Source organism: Pinus tabuliformis, chromosome 3_2, assembly GCF_031772625.1.
Source record: "Pinus tabuliformis cultivar Carrire ecotype Pingquan chromosome 3_2, CPIR1, whole genome shotgun sequence".
NCBI classification, from domain to species: domain Eukaryota; kingdom Viridiplantae; phylum Streptophyta; class Pinopsida; order Pinales; family Pinaceae; genus Pinus; species Pinus tabuliformis.
The window spans coordinates 1,171,290,887-1,171,306,095 of record NC_142302.1 but is presented as its reverse complement, the minus strand read 5'-3'; the positions used below and the strand labels follow the sequence as shown (position 1 = coordinate 1,171,306,095).

The window sequence follows — 15,209 nt, the reverse complement described above, 5'->3', positions numbered from 1 at the left end:
ATTTCAAAGATTTTCTCGCTATATTTATGGAGATGTGATATGAGGAATTTAGGGTTTTTGTAGACTCCCGAATTACATTCAAAACAGGTGACCTGGGGAAAATCGTCATAAGTTTTGTTTGGAGAATTAGATTGAAATTTTGTAAGAATTTTTATAAATAGGACGGCCCGTAGCTTTTTTTGTATCAGTTTCAGGTACTAAGGTCGAAACGGTGGCACATGGCACGTCGTACATGTTTGCTCTACTGAATTAGTCTATAATCAGGTCACTGTGGGAGATTTGGCATAACTCTTCCTTGGAGAATCCAATATTGATCAGACTTGTGGGGCTAGAAAGCGGACTCAAAGGGCTACCACATGATGAGATTTCAAATATTAATGATCTGCAGTTACAGAGATAAAACAAATTCAATATCAAGCTCTTACAAAGTGAAAAAAAGGTGTGTAGTTTTTTTTTTTAAATTTTGCATAAGATTGGTTTGAAAATTTATTTTGAAGGAATTCAAATGGAATAGTGAAGAATTATTAGCATTAACTAATGCTCTCAAAATAAGAAATGAAAACACCTAGTAAGCAACCTGAAAGCTCTAGCATGACTCATGAAGAAGAGGAAGAAATGCAACATGATATATCAAAATTACAAGACCATGTACAACAAATTTCACTCTCACTAAAGGTAAATGAAGCCAAGATGAATGGCGTGGAAGCCAAGATGAATGGCATGGAATCTAATGTTAATGGCATGCAAGCTAATATGGATGGCGTGGAAGCTAAGATGAATGGCATGGACACTAAGATGAATGGCATAGATGATAAGATGGAAGAATTGAAGATAAATTTGAATAAGTTGCTACAAGAAATAGTCACTAATGGTGAAAGGGTCGTAAAGGAAACTCATGATGAGAAAAAAAAAATGTTAATCATGATTTCATAGAATCTAATGCTGGATTGAAGACCCACCATGTTCCAAAAATCAATATGAGGAAGTTTGATGGCAAGGATCTCGAAACATGGTTACTACAGATGGAGCAATTTTTCGATCTCCATAATGTGCAAAACACACAAAAGGTACGTATTGCAACTTTATATTTGGAACCAAATCAGTTTGTATGGTATTGATGGCTTTGCTCTCGTAAACAAATTGTCACTTGGGCAATTTTTATGGAAGAAATGAAAGAAAATTATGAGGATACAAAAAGCAACACCTTTTTTAGCCAATTGATAAATCTAAAACAAAAGGGTTCAACGATGGAGCACATTAAGGACTTCCAAAAATTGAACACAAGGGTAAAAGATATTCCAGAGGAGCATAGGATTGATGTGTTCATATGGAATTTAAAGGATAATATCCAACATGAGGTTCGCCTTTAGGAACCTGATTCATTGGAGAAGGAATTCAAGTTAGCAAGAAAAATGGAAAGAAAAGTTATGGCAAATAGGAAGCCTACCACTCACAACTATAAATATGGAAGTGTTGTTGCCCCTAGCCTTCCACAACCTACAAGGTTGACAACAAAACAATTGGAAGAAAAAAGGCCAAAAGGGCTTTTTTACAGTTGTGATAGCAAATACACTAAAGATCATAAGTGTGCTAAGAAGAAATTATTCTACATAGATTGAGAAGTGGAGGAAGAAAAAGAACAAGAATTTGCAAAAGAAGAGGATATATGCTAGGAACAAACCCTAGATAAAGAATAAATGCATTCGAACATATCTTGTAATGCATTGGTTGGAATTACCACTCCTCAATATATCAAGATAGAAGGACATATCAAGAAGAAAAAGGTAGTAGTGTTGATTGATTCGAGAAGTACCCATAATTATATTCATTGTAAGATAGCAAAGGAATTGAATTTCTTCCTATATCTAGCACCAGAGTGTCAAGTGATGGTTGCAAGTGAAGGAACCATAAATTGCTCTGGAAAGTGCCATAATACCAAGCTATCCATGGGAGAATATGTATTGAATAGCGAAATTCTTTCCATTCCAATGGGTGGTGCTGATGTTGTACTAGGTGTCCAATGGCTACAATCCTTGGGTACAATAGCTTTTAATTTTCAAAAACTTTTCACGAAATTTTATGCAGAAGGAAAGGAAGTTGAATTAAGGGGTATTGCAAGGAAACCGGGAAAGATAATCAGCTCTAACGGTATGACAAAGCTTCTAAATGAGGAACAACAAGGTGTAATTCCACATTTGTGTTCGCTATAGGCTCCCACATCGAAATCATCTATTTCTCCACAAAAAGTCTTGGAAAATCATTCCAAGGTATTTGAGACTCCCAAAGGTCTCCCACCTATTCATGATCATGATCATGCTATTCATTTGATTCCTGGAAGTGTTCTTCTAAACATCAGGCCATACATATATCCATATGCCCAAAAGAGTGAAATTGAACATATGGTTGTAAAAATGCTAGAGGCTAGTATAATTCAACCTAGTCAAAGTTCTTTCTCTACTCCAGTAGTATTGGTGCACAAGAAGGATGGATCATGGCGCATGTGTCCAAATTATAGGGAGCTAAACAGGCTCACTATTAAAGATAAATTTTCCATTCCTATCATTGATGAATTATTGCATGAATTGCATGGATCAATTTACTTCACAAAATTGGATCTTCGTTCAGGATATCATCAAATCAGAATGAAGATTGAAGACATTTCGAAAACAACATTTAGAACTCATGAGGGTCATTATGATTTTTTGGTCATGCCTTTTGGCCTTTCCAATGCACCTTCTACATTTCAAGGTTTGATGAATTCCATTTTCAAACCCTTCCTTAGAAAATTTGTGTTAGTATTTTTTGATGATATACTAATCTACATCAAGTCTTGGAAGGATCATGTTGAACATGTTGACATGGTGCTCAAACTATTGGAGGAGAAACAATTATATGGAAGAAGCTCCAAATGTTTCTTTGGAGTACAAGAGGTGGAATATCTGGGTCATATTGTATCTCATGAAGGTGTTAAGGTAGACCCTGGCAAAGTTAAAGCCATTAAAGAATGGAAAATCCCCACGCCCATAAAGCATCTACGAGGATTTCTCAGGTTGACAGGGTATTATCGCAAGTTTGTTAAGAATTATGGGAGAATAGCAGCACCTCTAAAAACATTATTGAAGAAAGATGCATTTTCATGGACTCCAGAAGCAACAAAGGCCTTTGAACATCTTAAAGAGGCAATGTGCCAAGCACCAGTCATAGCTACGTCAGACTTCACAAAAACCTTTATTGTGGAATGTGATGCTTTAGGAAATGGAATTGGTGTTGTTTTAATGCAAGATGAAAGACCCATTGCTTTCAAAATTCATCCAATCAAGGGAAAGTATTTACAAAAAGCTATTTAAGAGAAGGAAATGTTGGCAATACTACATGCACTTAACAAATGGCGACCCTACCTAATGGGAAGAGACTTTAAGGTAAAAACATATCATGATAGTCTTAAATACTTTTTAGAACAAAGATTATCCTCTCAAGAGCAACAAAAATGAGTCACAAAGATGTTTGGTTATGACTTTGAAATCATCTACAAAAAAGGGAAGCAAAATGTTGTGGCAGATGCACTCTCAAGAAAGGATGAGGATGTGGAAGCATTTTTGTTCACCATTTCTATTATCCAATTAGATTGGATAAATGAAGCAAGGGAGGAATGGAAGAATGATGAAGAAGTGTTGGAACTCATTCGAAAGTTACAACAAAATCCCAATACATCTGATACATTTAGCTGGAAAAATGATTCCTTATGGTACAAAGATCGCTTATACCTATGTAAGAATTCCCAACTCAAACAAAAGATTGTTATGGAATTGCACACTTCTCCCTTAGGAGGGCACTCATGATTTTTAAAAACTTACCACAAGGTTAAGAAGGAATTTTTTTGGGATGGCCTTAAATTGGATATTCAAAAGTTTGTGGCAAAATTCTTGGTTTGCCAACAAAATAATGTTGAAACAATTAAGACCCCAGGTCTATTACAACCTTTATCCATTCCAAGCCAACATTGGGAGGAGGTTTCAATGGATTTTATCATAGGTTTACCCAAGTCCGAAGGAAAGAGTGTCATCATGGTGGTAATTGACAAACTTACCAAGCATGCACACTTTGTGCATTATCACATCCATTTAAAGCAAATACAGTTTCTACTGCATTTATGGAAATAATTCAAAAGTACATGGAAACCCAAAGATTATTGTAAGCAAGAGAGATCCCATTTTCACTAGAAAATTTCGGACATAATTATTTTCTTGTCTTGGTACTGAGTTAGCTCATAGCTCATCTTATCATCCTCAATCTAATGGGCAAACTGAGATAGTAAACAAATGTTTGGAAGAATATCTTCATTGCTTTGTATCTGATAAATAGACACAATGGATCAAATGGTTGGCTTTGGCTGAATGGTGGTATAACACTTCCTTCCATACTGCAGCAAAAATGACCCCATTTATGGAACTTTATGGATATCATCCACCATCTGTCACATCATATTTAAGAGAAAATTATAAGGTTCAAGCAGTGGAAAATCACATCGAGCATCAACAACAATTTCTCCAACTCTTAAAGGATAACCTCACATTGGCGTAGAATAGATGAAACAATAGGCAGGTCAACATCGTAGCGAAAGAAGTTTTGATGTAGGTGACTGGGTATTCCTACGGCTACAACCATATAAACAAATGTCCCTCAAGCAAGCTAAGAAGGATAATAAATTATCACCAAAGTATTATGGTCCGTACAAGGTGTTGCAAAATATTGGTACTATGGCATACAAATTGGAGCTTCCTGCAACTTCCCGAGTGCACCCAGTTTTCCATGTTTCATATTTAAAGAAGGTTATAGGTGACAAGCTCCTAGTTCAAACAATATTTCCAGAACTTGATGAGGAAGGAAAAATCATATTATAACAGGAAGCAATCATAGAAACAAGAACTCGACAGCTACGAAAATGATCAATTTCAAAGTATCTCATCAAGTGGAAGAACTTATCCATTGAATATTCCACATGGGAGGATGAGAATTTTATATAGAAGCATCCAGAACTACTCAAGCGTTAAGGACAATGCTTGTCAAAAGGAGAGGGGCATGTTAGGCCCCTATAATACTAATGGTTCTCCCATTACTATTGTCATTGTATCCCTTATTGTTATTATTGTGCCCCTATTGTCCCCATATTGTTATTAGTATGCCCCATAGAAACCCACTATTGTTATTTTTGTGCCCTTGCGTTATTACTGTTATGTCGGCTTGATTATATTGTGACCCCTTAGACTCCTATATAAGGGATGTTTAGTCATTTGTATCATCCAAGAATTGTTCATTTTTGTAATGTAAAGGAGGTTGCCCCCTCAAAAAGGCTGAATTCTAAGGCATTGATCTATCTTTTCTATATTTTTGTGAGCTAGTTCCTAACATCTAGAATGAGCCATACCATATTGCGGTTGAATAGGTACTTGAAAAGTATGATCGGGGTACGATTGATTCTGGAAAGAAGGACCCTGGCCCATTTAACCCTGGATAAATTGTCCTTGGAAGGGTTGATTCTAGTATGGTTGACCCTGGAAGAATTGAGTTTGAAAAGGTTGGCCTTGAAAAAATTGACTCTAAGGTTGAACTTGCGGAACATTCATTTGAAACGACATTTGCACATATGGTATACTAGACTGAACCATAGGTATTTGGGGTATAGACTAAATTTTGGAAAGAGTTTGATAAGAAGATGCCTAAGGAATAGTCTGAGTAGTTGGCTATACCATTACTTGAGAATTAATGGAAACAATTCCCTGTGATACTCTTGGTATGGGAGTTCATGGTGAACTCATAACTAGATTTGGAACATGTTGATAACTGGGCACTTGAGGAGAAACTAGAAATTATTGTTGGTTATATGATGAATTCTAGATAGTGTTCATCCTAGGGATCAGAGTACCAACAACGGGTTGCTATACAACAAGTTGACCCAAACTAGCTTGAGGGACCTCAACCTGTAGGATAAGTTCCAACTAAAGGCTGTCCTCCTCGGGGACGATATGATTGCTGTGCCCCAGGTGGGTAATAACCACATGTTTGGTTTGTTTGAGGATTACCTACATTTTCGGAAATCATGTTTATATACCGATTAGATCTCAAGCCCTGAACTGTAGGATCATTTAACCCAGTTGACATGGTTAAATGTTGATTTGAGGGACAAGCTCCTGAATATGTGCTAAAAAGAGATTGATATCCAGGGGGCACTAATGGGCCACCATATAAAGTTGATTATGTAGGAGTAGAAAACATAGAAGTATCTAACAACATGGCTCTAGGAATCATTCTAGAATAATCAAAACCTGTTACGATAGAATAAGGAGTAGTGTATCATGGAATGCCTTGACTCAAAAAGTTCCAAGGTGTAGAATACCAAGGGTTAGGTCGAAAAGAGGATAAGGGGAATTCTTGAAAATCAATTTGGTCACTAGTAAAAACTAGCATATTTAAGACCAGGAGGTAGACTATCGATAATAAGGAGTTTTACTCACAGTGATTGTGGAGAAGTAGGAGCTAAAGCAGCTGAAGGTGATTTGGTTCCAGAAATGTCACACTCAGGTTCTTCAATATTTGGTTTAGTGAATTGGGAGTCTGTAGTTTTGCCATTATATGATTCTGACTGAATAATTTCGGTAACTATTGGATCAATTATTTCTGAGTGTGATTCTAGTGTTTAATGTTGATCGTATTCAGATTATATTACTTCAGGTCCTAGAATAGTAGATGTTTTTGGTTTATTTACTTCAGTTCTTATTACATCAGATTCTATAATAGTAGAAGTTTCAAGTTCGTTTGTAGTCCTAGATCCTTTTGATTTTGATTTTTCAGTTTTAGTCTTTTCTAGATGAATCAACGTACATTCAAGGGGTTGACCCAACATTCTATGTGATTGTCTTGGTAATTCAGCCTCGATGAATTTTTGAATTAATTATTGACAAAATATCAAAATTACACCTAAAGTCTCTAGAAAGTGAAAAACGAACAAAGTAACACGCGCTAAGAAATCTACGAATTCAAACCATACAAACTCACCTTTCGCAAAGATCAATATTTACTAGTTAGTGATGAAATCCAATGTTGCAGAGATCAAAGTGAATTTTTTTATAGATATGAGCATTTCTAACTAGTTACCTTGACAACCTGCTTAATGAAACGGTCTAGTGCAAGTAACTTTTCTTATACCATCTCGAGCAAAGATTACCCTCCAAAAGCCCAAGTGAGTCTACTCAATGTCTGCTCCACGTACAACACGACCTTCCCTATATCGTCACCTTAGGTACAACCCTGGGATTATGGTCACTAATTTTATCAATTATAACAATCTTATCTGGGGGGATAGTCATAAATAAGATGTACACGCAACGACGGATTAACAAAGCTCAATCCCCTTGAAAGCTCCTCAACATGGTTAATTGGAGGTTTACTTTCAAGTGACCCCAATTACCTTTCGACACCATTATAATACGTGCAAATCGCTCTGTCATAGCCAATTAAGTGGGTATGATCACTTCACCAAATCTGACATGATCTCATGCTTAACTCATGTATAAGAAGAGCTTCCTAGAGAAAAATTGAAATAATTGGATTTCTCTCCCTAACTCAAGATACTATTATTTGTTTGTAGATTTAAAAAATTTACTTCCTTCCCTATTCCAAACCCATACATTTAAGTTACTGTAGGTGGTAAGATCCCTAAAACATGTAAAATACTAGTTGATTTTATTTAATGTTGTGTTATTAAGTTGTTATTTGCTCAATAGGAAATGAGAATGAAACTAATGATATTATGACTCAACTCAAAATTCTAATGCAATCGATCAAGAAATTTGTAATCTATTGTTCAACAAATCCTATATACGAAAAGTGAGACTTTATTTGATTTTTGTTTCAAATAAAAAATGTAAACTCAAAACCTAACTTAAAATTATTTTCACTAGCAAGCCAATTCCACTTTTAATGCAATCGAGATGTAGAAATAAACTAGGATTTCAAATTCTCCCAAAGAACAAACAAACTCAAAATGTCCTTTATCATTGATAACTCAAAATTTTCAGAACACAATAGAATCAAATAGGAGTCGAAAAATACATTTTTCCTAAAGAATGCTTTTAACTAATGGTGCCAAAAGCACAATTATGAAGGAATCCAAAACTGAAAAGAAACAAATTCTTTTTAATCATTTAGAAATGAGAGCCATTCTTCATAAAACACACTAATTTATGAGAAACCCTATTTTGCAAATAAATAAAGAATTTCTCCATAAATAACCATGACAGATAATGGATCTAGTATATTTGACAGAAAAAGGTAGGAATACAATCCTCTTGAAGACAACCTATATCTTTTTGATCAATCAACAAACAAGCGAGAAAAACCCTAACCAATTTTGCAAAAGGGACCAATTTCTCAAAAAGACTTAATAATGAACTCAAACAAGTTCAAAAAGATATGGGACAACTCAAACAAATATCATGACACTTTTAGAAACCAAAATTCAAATTATGGGTAGAAGAAAGCTTAATTTTTTAAAAATTTCTAAGAACTACGCAAGCAAGCACTACAAGCCACTGCACATGTGCAAGTTTCTTAACACACAAATTGTGCCTATCTGCACTGTGTATGAACAGAAATCGCGCAACGATTGAAATCAAAGACAAATAAAAAGAAAGCAATCAAACCAAAAGGATCTGAAAGATCATAAATTTGCTAAGACTTAGGTCCAACTAGACAAAGAAAATCGAAAATCAAAACGAAGAAAAGAGAAGAGAACAGTAATGTTCCCCATCGGAGTTACCAATTTGTTATGCGGACAAATCCCTCTTGCTGACAAGAGTGATCTCCGTAGATCCTAAAGGAAACTAGAAACAAAAGACAATTGAATCGCTATTTCCCTAAGCTTACTTTGTTTGAAGTATAAGTATAAAAGACGTTGAATAAGCCTCTCACCTATTTGTGAAATGCTTGATGAACATCCCCACTAGTCTTGATGTAGCTTCTCAATGCTTGAAAATACCTGCAACCACAAACATAAGAAATATCAAAGGCACATGAAACATAACAATTCAAACAAGGTTAATCAATGATCAAGGAGATTAGATATTGAAATCACCTTAATGAATACCTAAATAACTATAAACCATTCATCATTTCAGTAAGACAATACTATGGAAAATGATTCATTTGTATTGATTCAAGAATAAAGAAGAGCCTTACAACCTTTTCCTTGATGTCATGAGGTTCCTCGCAAATACCTCCAACCCTTTCCTTAGATGATAATCCTTCCAATCTCAATTCAATAGCATAAGTCTATCTTTTCTGACTCCCTCAATCTACTCTCTAGTCAACTTATAGGCCAAGAGGAAGAAATTTGAGATCCAAAAGAGGAGGATGTGTTCCCCTAATTAGGGGATTAGGGTTCCTTGAGGAAAGGGAAATAGGTCCATCATATGAGATCTCACTTTTTATTTTTACTTTTCTTTGGTTCACTTGCACGGTCTATAGTGGCAGACAGAGCACATTTCTACGTTGTTCTCAAGGATAAGTACAACAAATGTGTAGAAACTTCTAGGAAAAGTGTGTAGGTCATACTTAACATGGTATACAAGCCAATTTTCCCAAAATTCTCGTCTTCTTCAAGGGATTTTGATTGTTTGACCTCTAAGGGAGTTCAATGGAACATGTTCACAAATGACAAGAAATCCATTTATATTGATAAAGTGTCATGGGGACAAAATGACGTGTAAAGAAAATTGCAAACAAAATTGTCATTTCCTATTTAAAATATGCTTTTAAATGCATATTATAGATTCATCAACCTGAAAAAATACTCGAAACACTATATGTTTGTAGATTTTTTTTATCGTTAAAGCTACACTACTTCTATTATTTACATTAAAAACAGTGAACAGTTACATTCAGGTTTACAAGCTGCCAGAGGCCTGGGTTGGCGCTCTTGCTCATATAGCTTCATTGAGTCAATTACCCGCGCAGGGGCCTTCTTCCTGTGACTAAGCGCCCACGCAGGGGTTGTATCATTGTGACCTCTACTAAAACTGGAAGCCCATGCCATGGCAGAGGAGCTATGAAAACGAAACCAAACAAAAGTGCCTTTCCCACGCAGGGGCAAAAAAGAGACCTGTAGAAAATTCATCAGAGTCCCACGCAGGGGACAGGACACGCACTGAACAGCATAATTGTCTGACCAAACAAAAAGATTAACGCCATACATTAAGCATTGGTGGAAGGGTAAACAGCAAACGAAAAAACCTGAGCTCGAGCAGAGAACTGGAGCTGGGCTGAGCCCGCGACTATTCATCTGAGTCTTCCTCCGAGTCTTCTGGATAGATCCAGTATTCACCTTCTGGTGGAGGTCCCCAGTCATATTTGGCCTTGCCCTTTGCAGGTGCTGGTTGAGAGGCTGGTGAAACAGCTCCTGGCTCGGATTGTGCCCCAGCTTTGTCCTCAGCAGCTTTGGAACTCTCTGCATGCTGAATTGGGGCACGGGGTAGCTCCCTTTCCATAGGGTGAATTGGGGCCTTGGGTTGCTCCCCCTCTTCTTCTTTCGCCTCTTCCACGAATAAAACTGAAACATGAGCTTGAATGCTTGAATTACCTTGGGCATTGCTGACAGAGAAAATCGCTGAGCCAAACGCCGGTAGCGGAGCAACTCCTGGGTTCTGTGGCCTGGCCTCCATGAATTGCTGAGCTTGGATGGGGTTGGCTTCCTCCACCCTGTGGCACAGACAGCGGCAGCAATTCGACGAAGGATTGACAGGGGGGCGTGAGGCTCCTCCTCTTCCGGTGCCGCGTCGACTGAAGGGCCTTTGTCTTGGCGGCATGTCTTCCAAACGATCAGCACTTCCTTTCGCTGCTCTTTCACCGCTCCAGTGAGCCTGAAGGTGGCTTCGTGTTCCCTCTCTGAGCCTTGCAACCCAGATACCCACCTCCTCAATTCGAACAGACAAACATTCCCCATACTCTCCAGTTTTATGCTGCGGTAGTTGGCCTTGGTGCTGGTGCGCCATAACTCACCTCTGCCACTGCGTCTAAGGCTCATCTGAAACCATAAGTGGCCGTCCCTTCGCTCTATAACTCTCACGCTCGCTGGCCAGGGCGGTGTAGAGCATTTAAGGAGAAGATTATGCTTGAGCCCGCCCATGTACACCATGTGGCGTACTACCTTCTCCTAACGTGGCACCCGCATCCGGGACTATATGTTTGTAGATTAAATGAGTTAAGTTTATGATTTTTTAAAAACTATACCGGATTATGAGAAATTTGACGAGGAAAAAAGCTCGAGTAAAAAAGTCATTTCATATATTAGTTAGATTACCTCATTGAAAAATAGACACATCTATTGACTTAATGAAGGAACATAACATAATGTTATAATAAAAAAACAAAAACAAAAAAAATTAACCAAATAAAGAAATTAACCATATACATATGTATGTCACCTGAACTAACCATATGTGAGAAAGCTAGTAAAAGGCGTGACACATAAAAGAGAGTGAGACTTGGCGAGGACCATTGAGACTCCGATCAAGCATATCGCTCAGAATCTGAAATCCCTCTCTAATCGGCCATGGCAGAGATCAAGTATGAGCAATGTTGCGGTGAAAGAAGGCAAAGGCTTAACCATATAATGTGGTCGACTAACATTCCCATTCAATCAAGTGAAACCCTAATCATGGCATCCTGGTATTCAGCGCACCGAGATTTTTCCTATCGTGATTGGACGGAGGTAGTTAATGTGGCTCGGAGCTCTTACCCGAGGAGTTTAACTTGTATCGCACAAAGAATCAGCATGGATGACATTAGCCGAGATCTGTTGGAAGACACATGATCCTAGCGGGTTTCTTTATTGGTTGGGTGTTGGCCAACAAGACAACTCATCCCTGAGGCCATGTCCCAGAGTTTGTTTCAGAAGAGGATGGAAGGGATGACAGGGCGTTGAGCGAGCTAGTCTATGAGCTGGAGGTAGAGGGAAGCCATCTCATTGGTTGAAGTGGAACCCACCATACAAGTCATCCTGTGGGCTAAGATCTCGTATGTTTAAAAAGGAAGAAGTTCTTGAGGAGCATGGGATGATGTAATTTCGGGCCACGATCGCAGACACGTGGCCCAACAGCTACACTATTGGTGGGGAGAAGACGTACGTAAGAAGTCAGCTTGACAAGTTCACCCCAGGGCATTCGCAAAGGTGAAAGTGGAAAGGAGTGGGGTGAGTAACGTGAGATTATGTGGAAGTGCCTCAATGTGTACCAATCTGCAGTGAGGGTCATGCAAGGGTGTGGCCCAATGAGCCACGTGTCCTGGAACATGGTTCCCGTAAGTGTTAATGAGCTGTATAAGGCAACAATATGGTTGATGAGGCGTCACGCTAGCTGGGCCTATAATATAGAAGTGGAGGGGTGTCCCATTAGCTGGGAGTGGAACCCTCAACATAGTCTCCATGTGTTCCGGAGTCCTTGTTCTGGAAGTGTAAATCGAGAGAACAAAGAAAGCGCTGGGATAACAACGGTCAGGATGACGTGGTGCCATAGCCACGTGGGACAAGCAAAAGAGATGACAGGGGAAAAATGGAATGGCCCACACAGGAATGGCCCACACATTCTATGGGCAAGTGCTATTTCATGGACTATAGCATCATTAATGCTATAGTCCACGTAACCGAGAGAGCCCATCTCATCCATGGATGCATGGATGCCATACATCGATTCATGAACTATCCGTTCCTGCCCGCCTCTGTCCGTTTCTGCCCTGCCTCCGGCGCCGGCCCGCCTCCGGTTTGAGAATCGATGGACAGTGCACCAACCGTCCATTAATGCACTTAAACTCTCCGCCGTCTCCGCCGTTTACGTTTACCCACGCATCAACATGCCCGGATCCATAAACTCCATTCGCGCTTCAGATTTCAATCCCTGCAACCCCCTGCAACCAGCGAAGAGCGAAGAAGAACGTGTTACAGGTATTCTGCTTTGCACATGAAATGCATGACAACAGCGATTTTTTTCCATTACTTTTTCCATTATATAAATAACAGATGATCAGATTGCCAACGCTGGAGCGTTTCAGTTATTCCATAGTGTACTCTCTGTTCCTGCTGATGTTCAGTAACTTCTCCATTTTAGTATCAAAATTGTTTCCTTTGTAAATTCGTGTGAAGAGTTTCTAGAGATTTCTTCGTTACAATATTTTGCCCTAGCATGGTCTATAGTCTACAGGGTTGTAATATTGGGATGCGCTCGTCAACTGACCTCAAACATTTTCGAAATTAAACGTTATTCAAACTCGTTGAATTCAGACTTACTATATTTTAAAAATTTAATGTTAATTAATAATAAAACGCAGAAAGTTCCTCCATGGAAGTAGTTAATTGCAATCTTTATCAGCCTGTTTTAATATTTTTTATTTGGACCATAGTTGTTTTCACGACGCCTTAAAAACCAGTTTTAATATTTTTTATTTGGACCATAGTGGTCATATGTTTCGATGCTTTTCTGAAATTAAAGGTTATTCAAACTCGTTGAATTCAGACTACTATATTTTAATCATTTAATTTTAATTAATAAAAACCAGAAAATTCCTCTATGGAAGTAGTTAATTCCAATCTTTATCGACCCAAAAATTGTTTTCGCAACACTCCATAAACCTGTTTTAATATTTTTTATTTGGATCATAGTTGTATTCACAACCCTTTAAAAACCTGTTTAATATTTTTTTATTTGGGCCATAGTTGTCATACGCGTTAATGGTTAGTTGATACTCACTCACTCGAAGTTTTTAACTCAAAACAGTGTCACAGCGGTTCTAACTGGAGCAGGTCATTGCTGCCATTATTAATTAACAATAAGCATTCGCCAAAGCTGAAAATGATTTGTTTTATACTTTCCATGCTTCTGTTGGATATGATGTTCTAATTATGTTTCAAAAAAATTCTTAAACAAATGACAGTATAAAACCATGTTGACATGTTGGGCCACTCACAAAAGGCAGCGACTTCTTCCTAAACAGTTTACTATGCTCTGAGCCTAATTCTGTTTCAGACGTGTTCTTAAATAATAATAGAAAAACATGTTTGTTGTACCAGTTGCTCAGTCCACTAAAATTTCGTAATAACCAGGACCAGGACCAACGGCCATATACGAATGGAGGACAATAGACATGAATGGGAGGTAACTATCAAAGGCACCAAGCAATTGTTCATTTGTCATGTTGGTGATTGTGCGGGGAACTTGAGTCGATCTAAGCTATCTAGCCTTAATCATCATCGGGCTACCAACCACAATCTCCCACCAATTCCTCCACGTCAAAGAGGTCGAGTAAGAGATGCAAATGCTACATGGGCGGTTAAATCTACAAGTGTAGTAAAAAGGCAAAATGCCAAAATACAATATGATTTAGATGCAAGGCTATGTCGTGCACGACAACAAGCATATAAAAGATTTGTTAATGAAGAAATTCTTTCAGCTGTAAGTATTTATTAGTATTTATTTGTATATGTTTTTTTATTAATATTGTCAATGATGAAATTCATTTAGCTGTAAGTATTTATTAGTATTTATCTGTATATGTTTTTTATTAGTATTAATTTATTGTTGTGGACTAAATTCATTGAAACTTGTTTTCACAGTCAGTTGTTACATTTGATCAGCTTAATGATACTTCAAAGCAAAGGATTTGTGAAAAAATTCAACGTTGGGATCAAAGTCTACCTCGTAGACGTATGGAGACAATGAAGCGCATAGACATTGCTTTAAAAGAGAAAGCAAGGACTGGGGTTCCTGATGATGTGGGGGAAGAAAGATTAGATGGGCACAACTATATATTAAACTTTGATGAAACTAATCAAGACAATGAGAACACAGTTGAGTCCATTTTTTTGCGTATATTAATTTTTTAGACATTTTAACATTAAATAATATTTATATTGATTATACTCATTGTTATTGATATGCGTAGCCGAATCAACAAAATTCCCCAAGTTCAACCCACCAACTATTACGCCGCTCACCTAGATTTCAAGGTTTTCAAGGGGTTATTGGGCCAGTAAGTTTTTAATCCATATAACCTATTCCACTAAAAACATTAATATATAAATTGTTATGTTTTACCATAATGATGGGATGAGAAATGGATGTTTTGTATTATATATCGTTATCCTTGATTTGTTTTGATTATGTGTG

At 37.6% G+C, this 15,209-nt stretch overlaps 1 protein-coding gene across 1 annotated transcript; it reads left to right on the top strand.

The window, feature by feature from the left end:
* Window positions 1–14,171: 14,171 nt before the first annotated feature.
* Window positions 14,172–14,926, top strand: LOC149184883 (uncharacterized). The gene is made up of 2 exons (XM_089415475.1): window positions 14,172–14,495; window positions 14,657–14,926. The coding sequence occupies exons 1-2, from the start codon at window positions 14,172–14,174 to the stop codon at window positions 14,924–14,926; spliced, it is 594 nt and encodes a 197-aa protein (XP_089271601.1).
* The last annotated feature ends 283 nt before the right edge of the window (window positions 14,927–15,209 follow it).

Excerpts from the sequence above, each read along its gene's own strand:
- LOC149184883 (XM_089415475.1), top strand. The coding sequence starts at position 14,172 with ATGGAGGACAATAGACATGAATGGGAGGTAACTATCAAAGGCACCAAG. Across the intron at positions 14,496-14,656 it reads ATGAAGAAATTCTTTCAGCT|TCAGTTGTTACATTTGATCA; the intron begins GTAAGTATTTAT and ends TTGTTTTCACAG.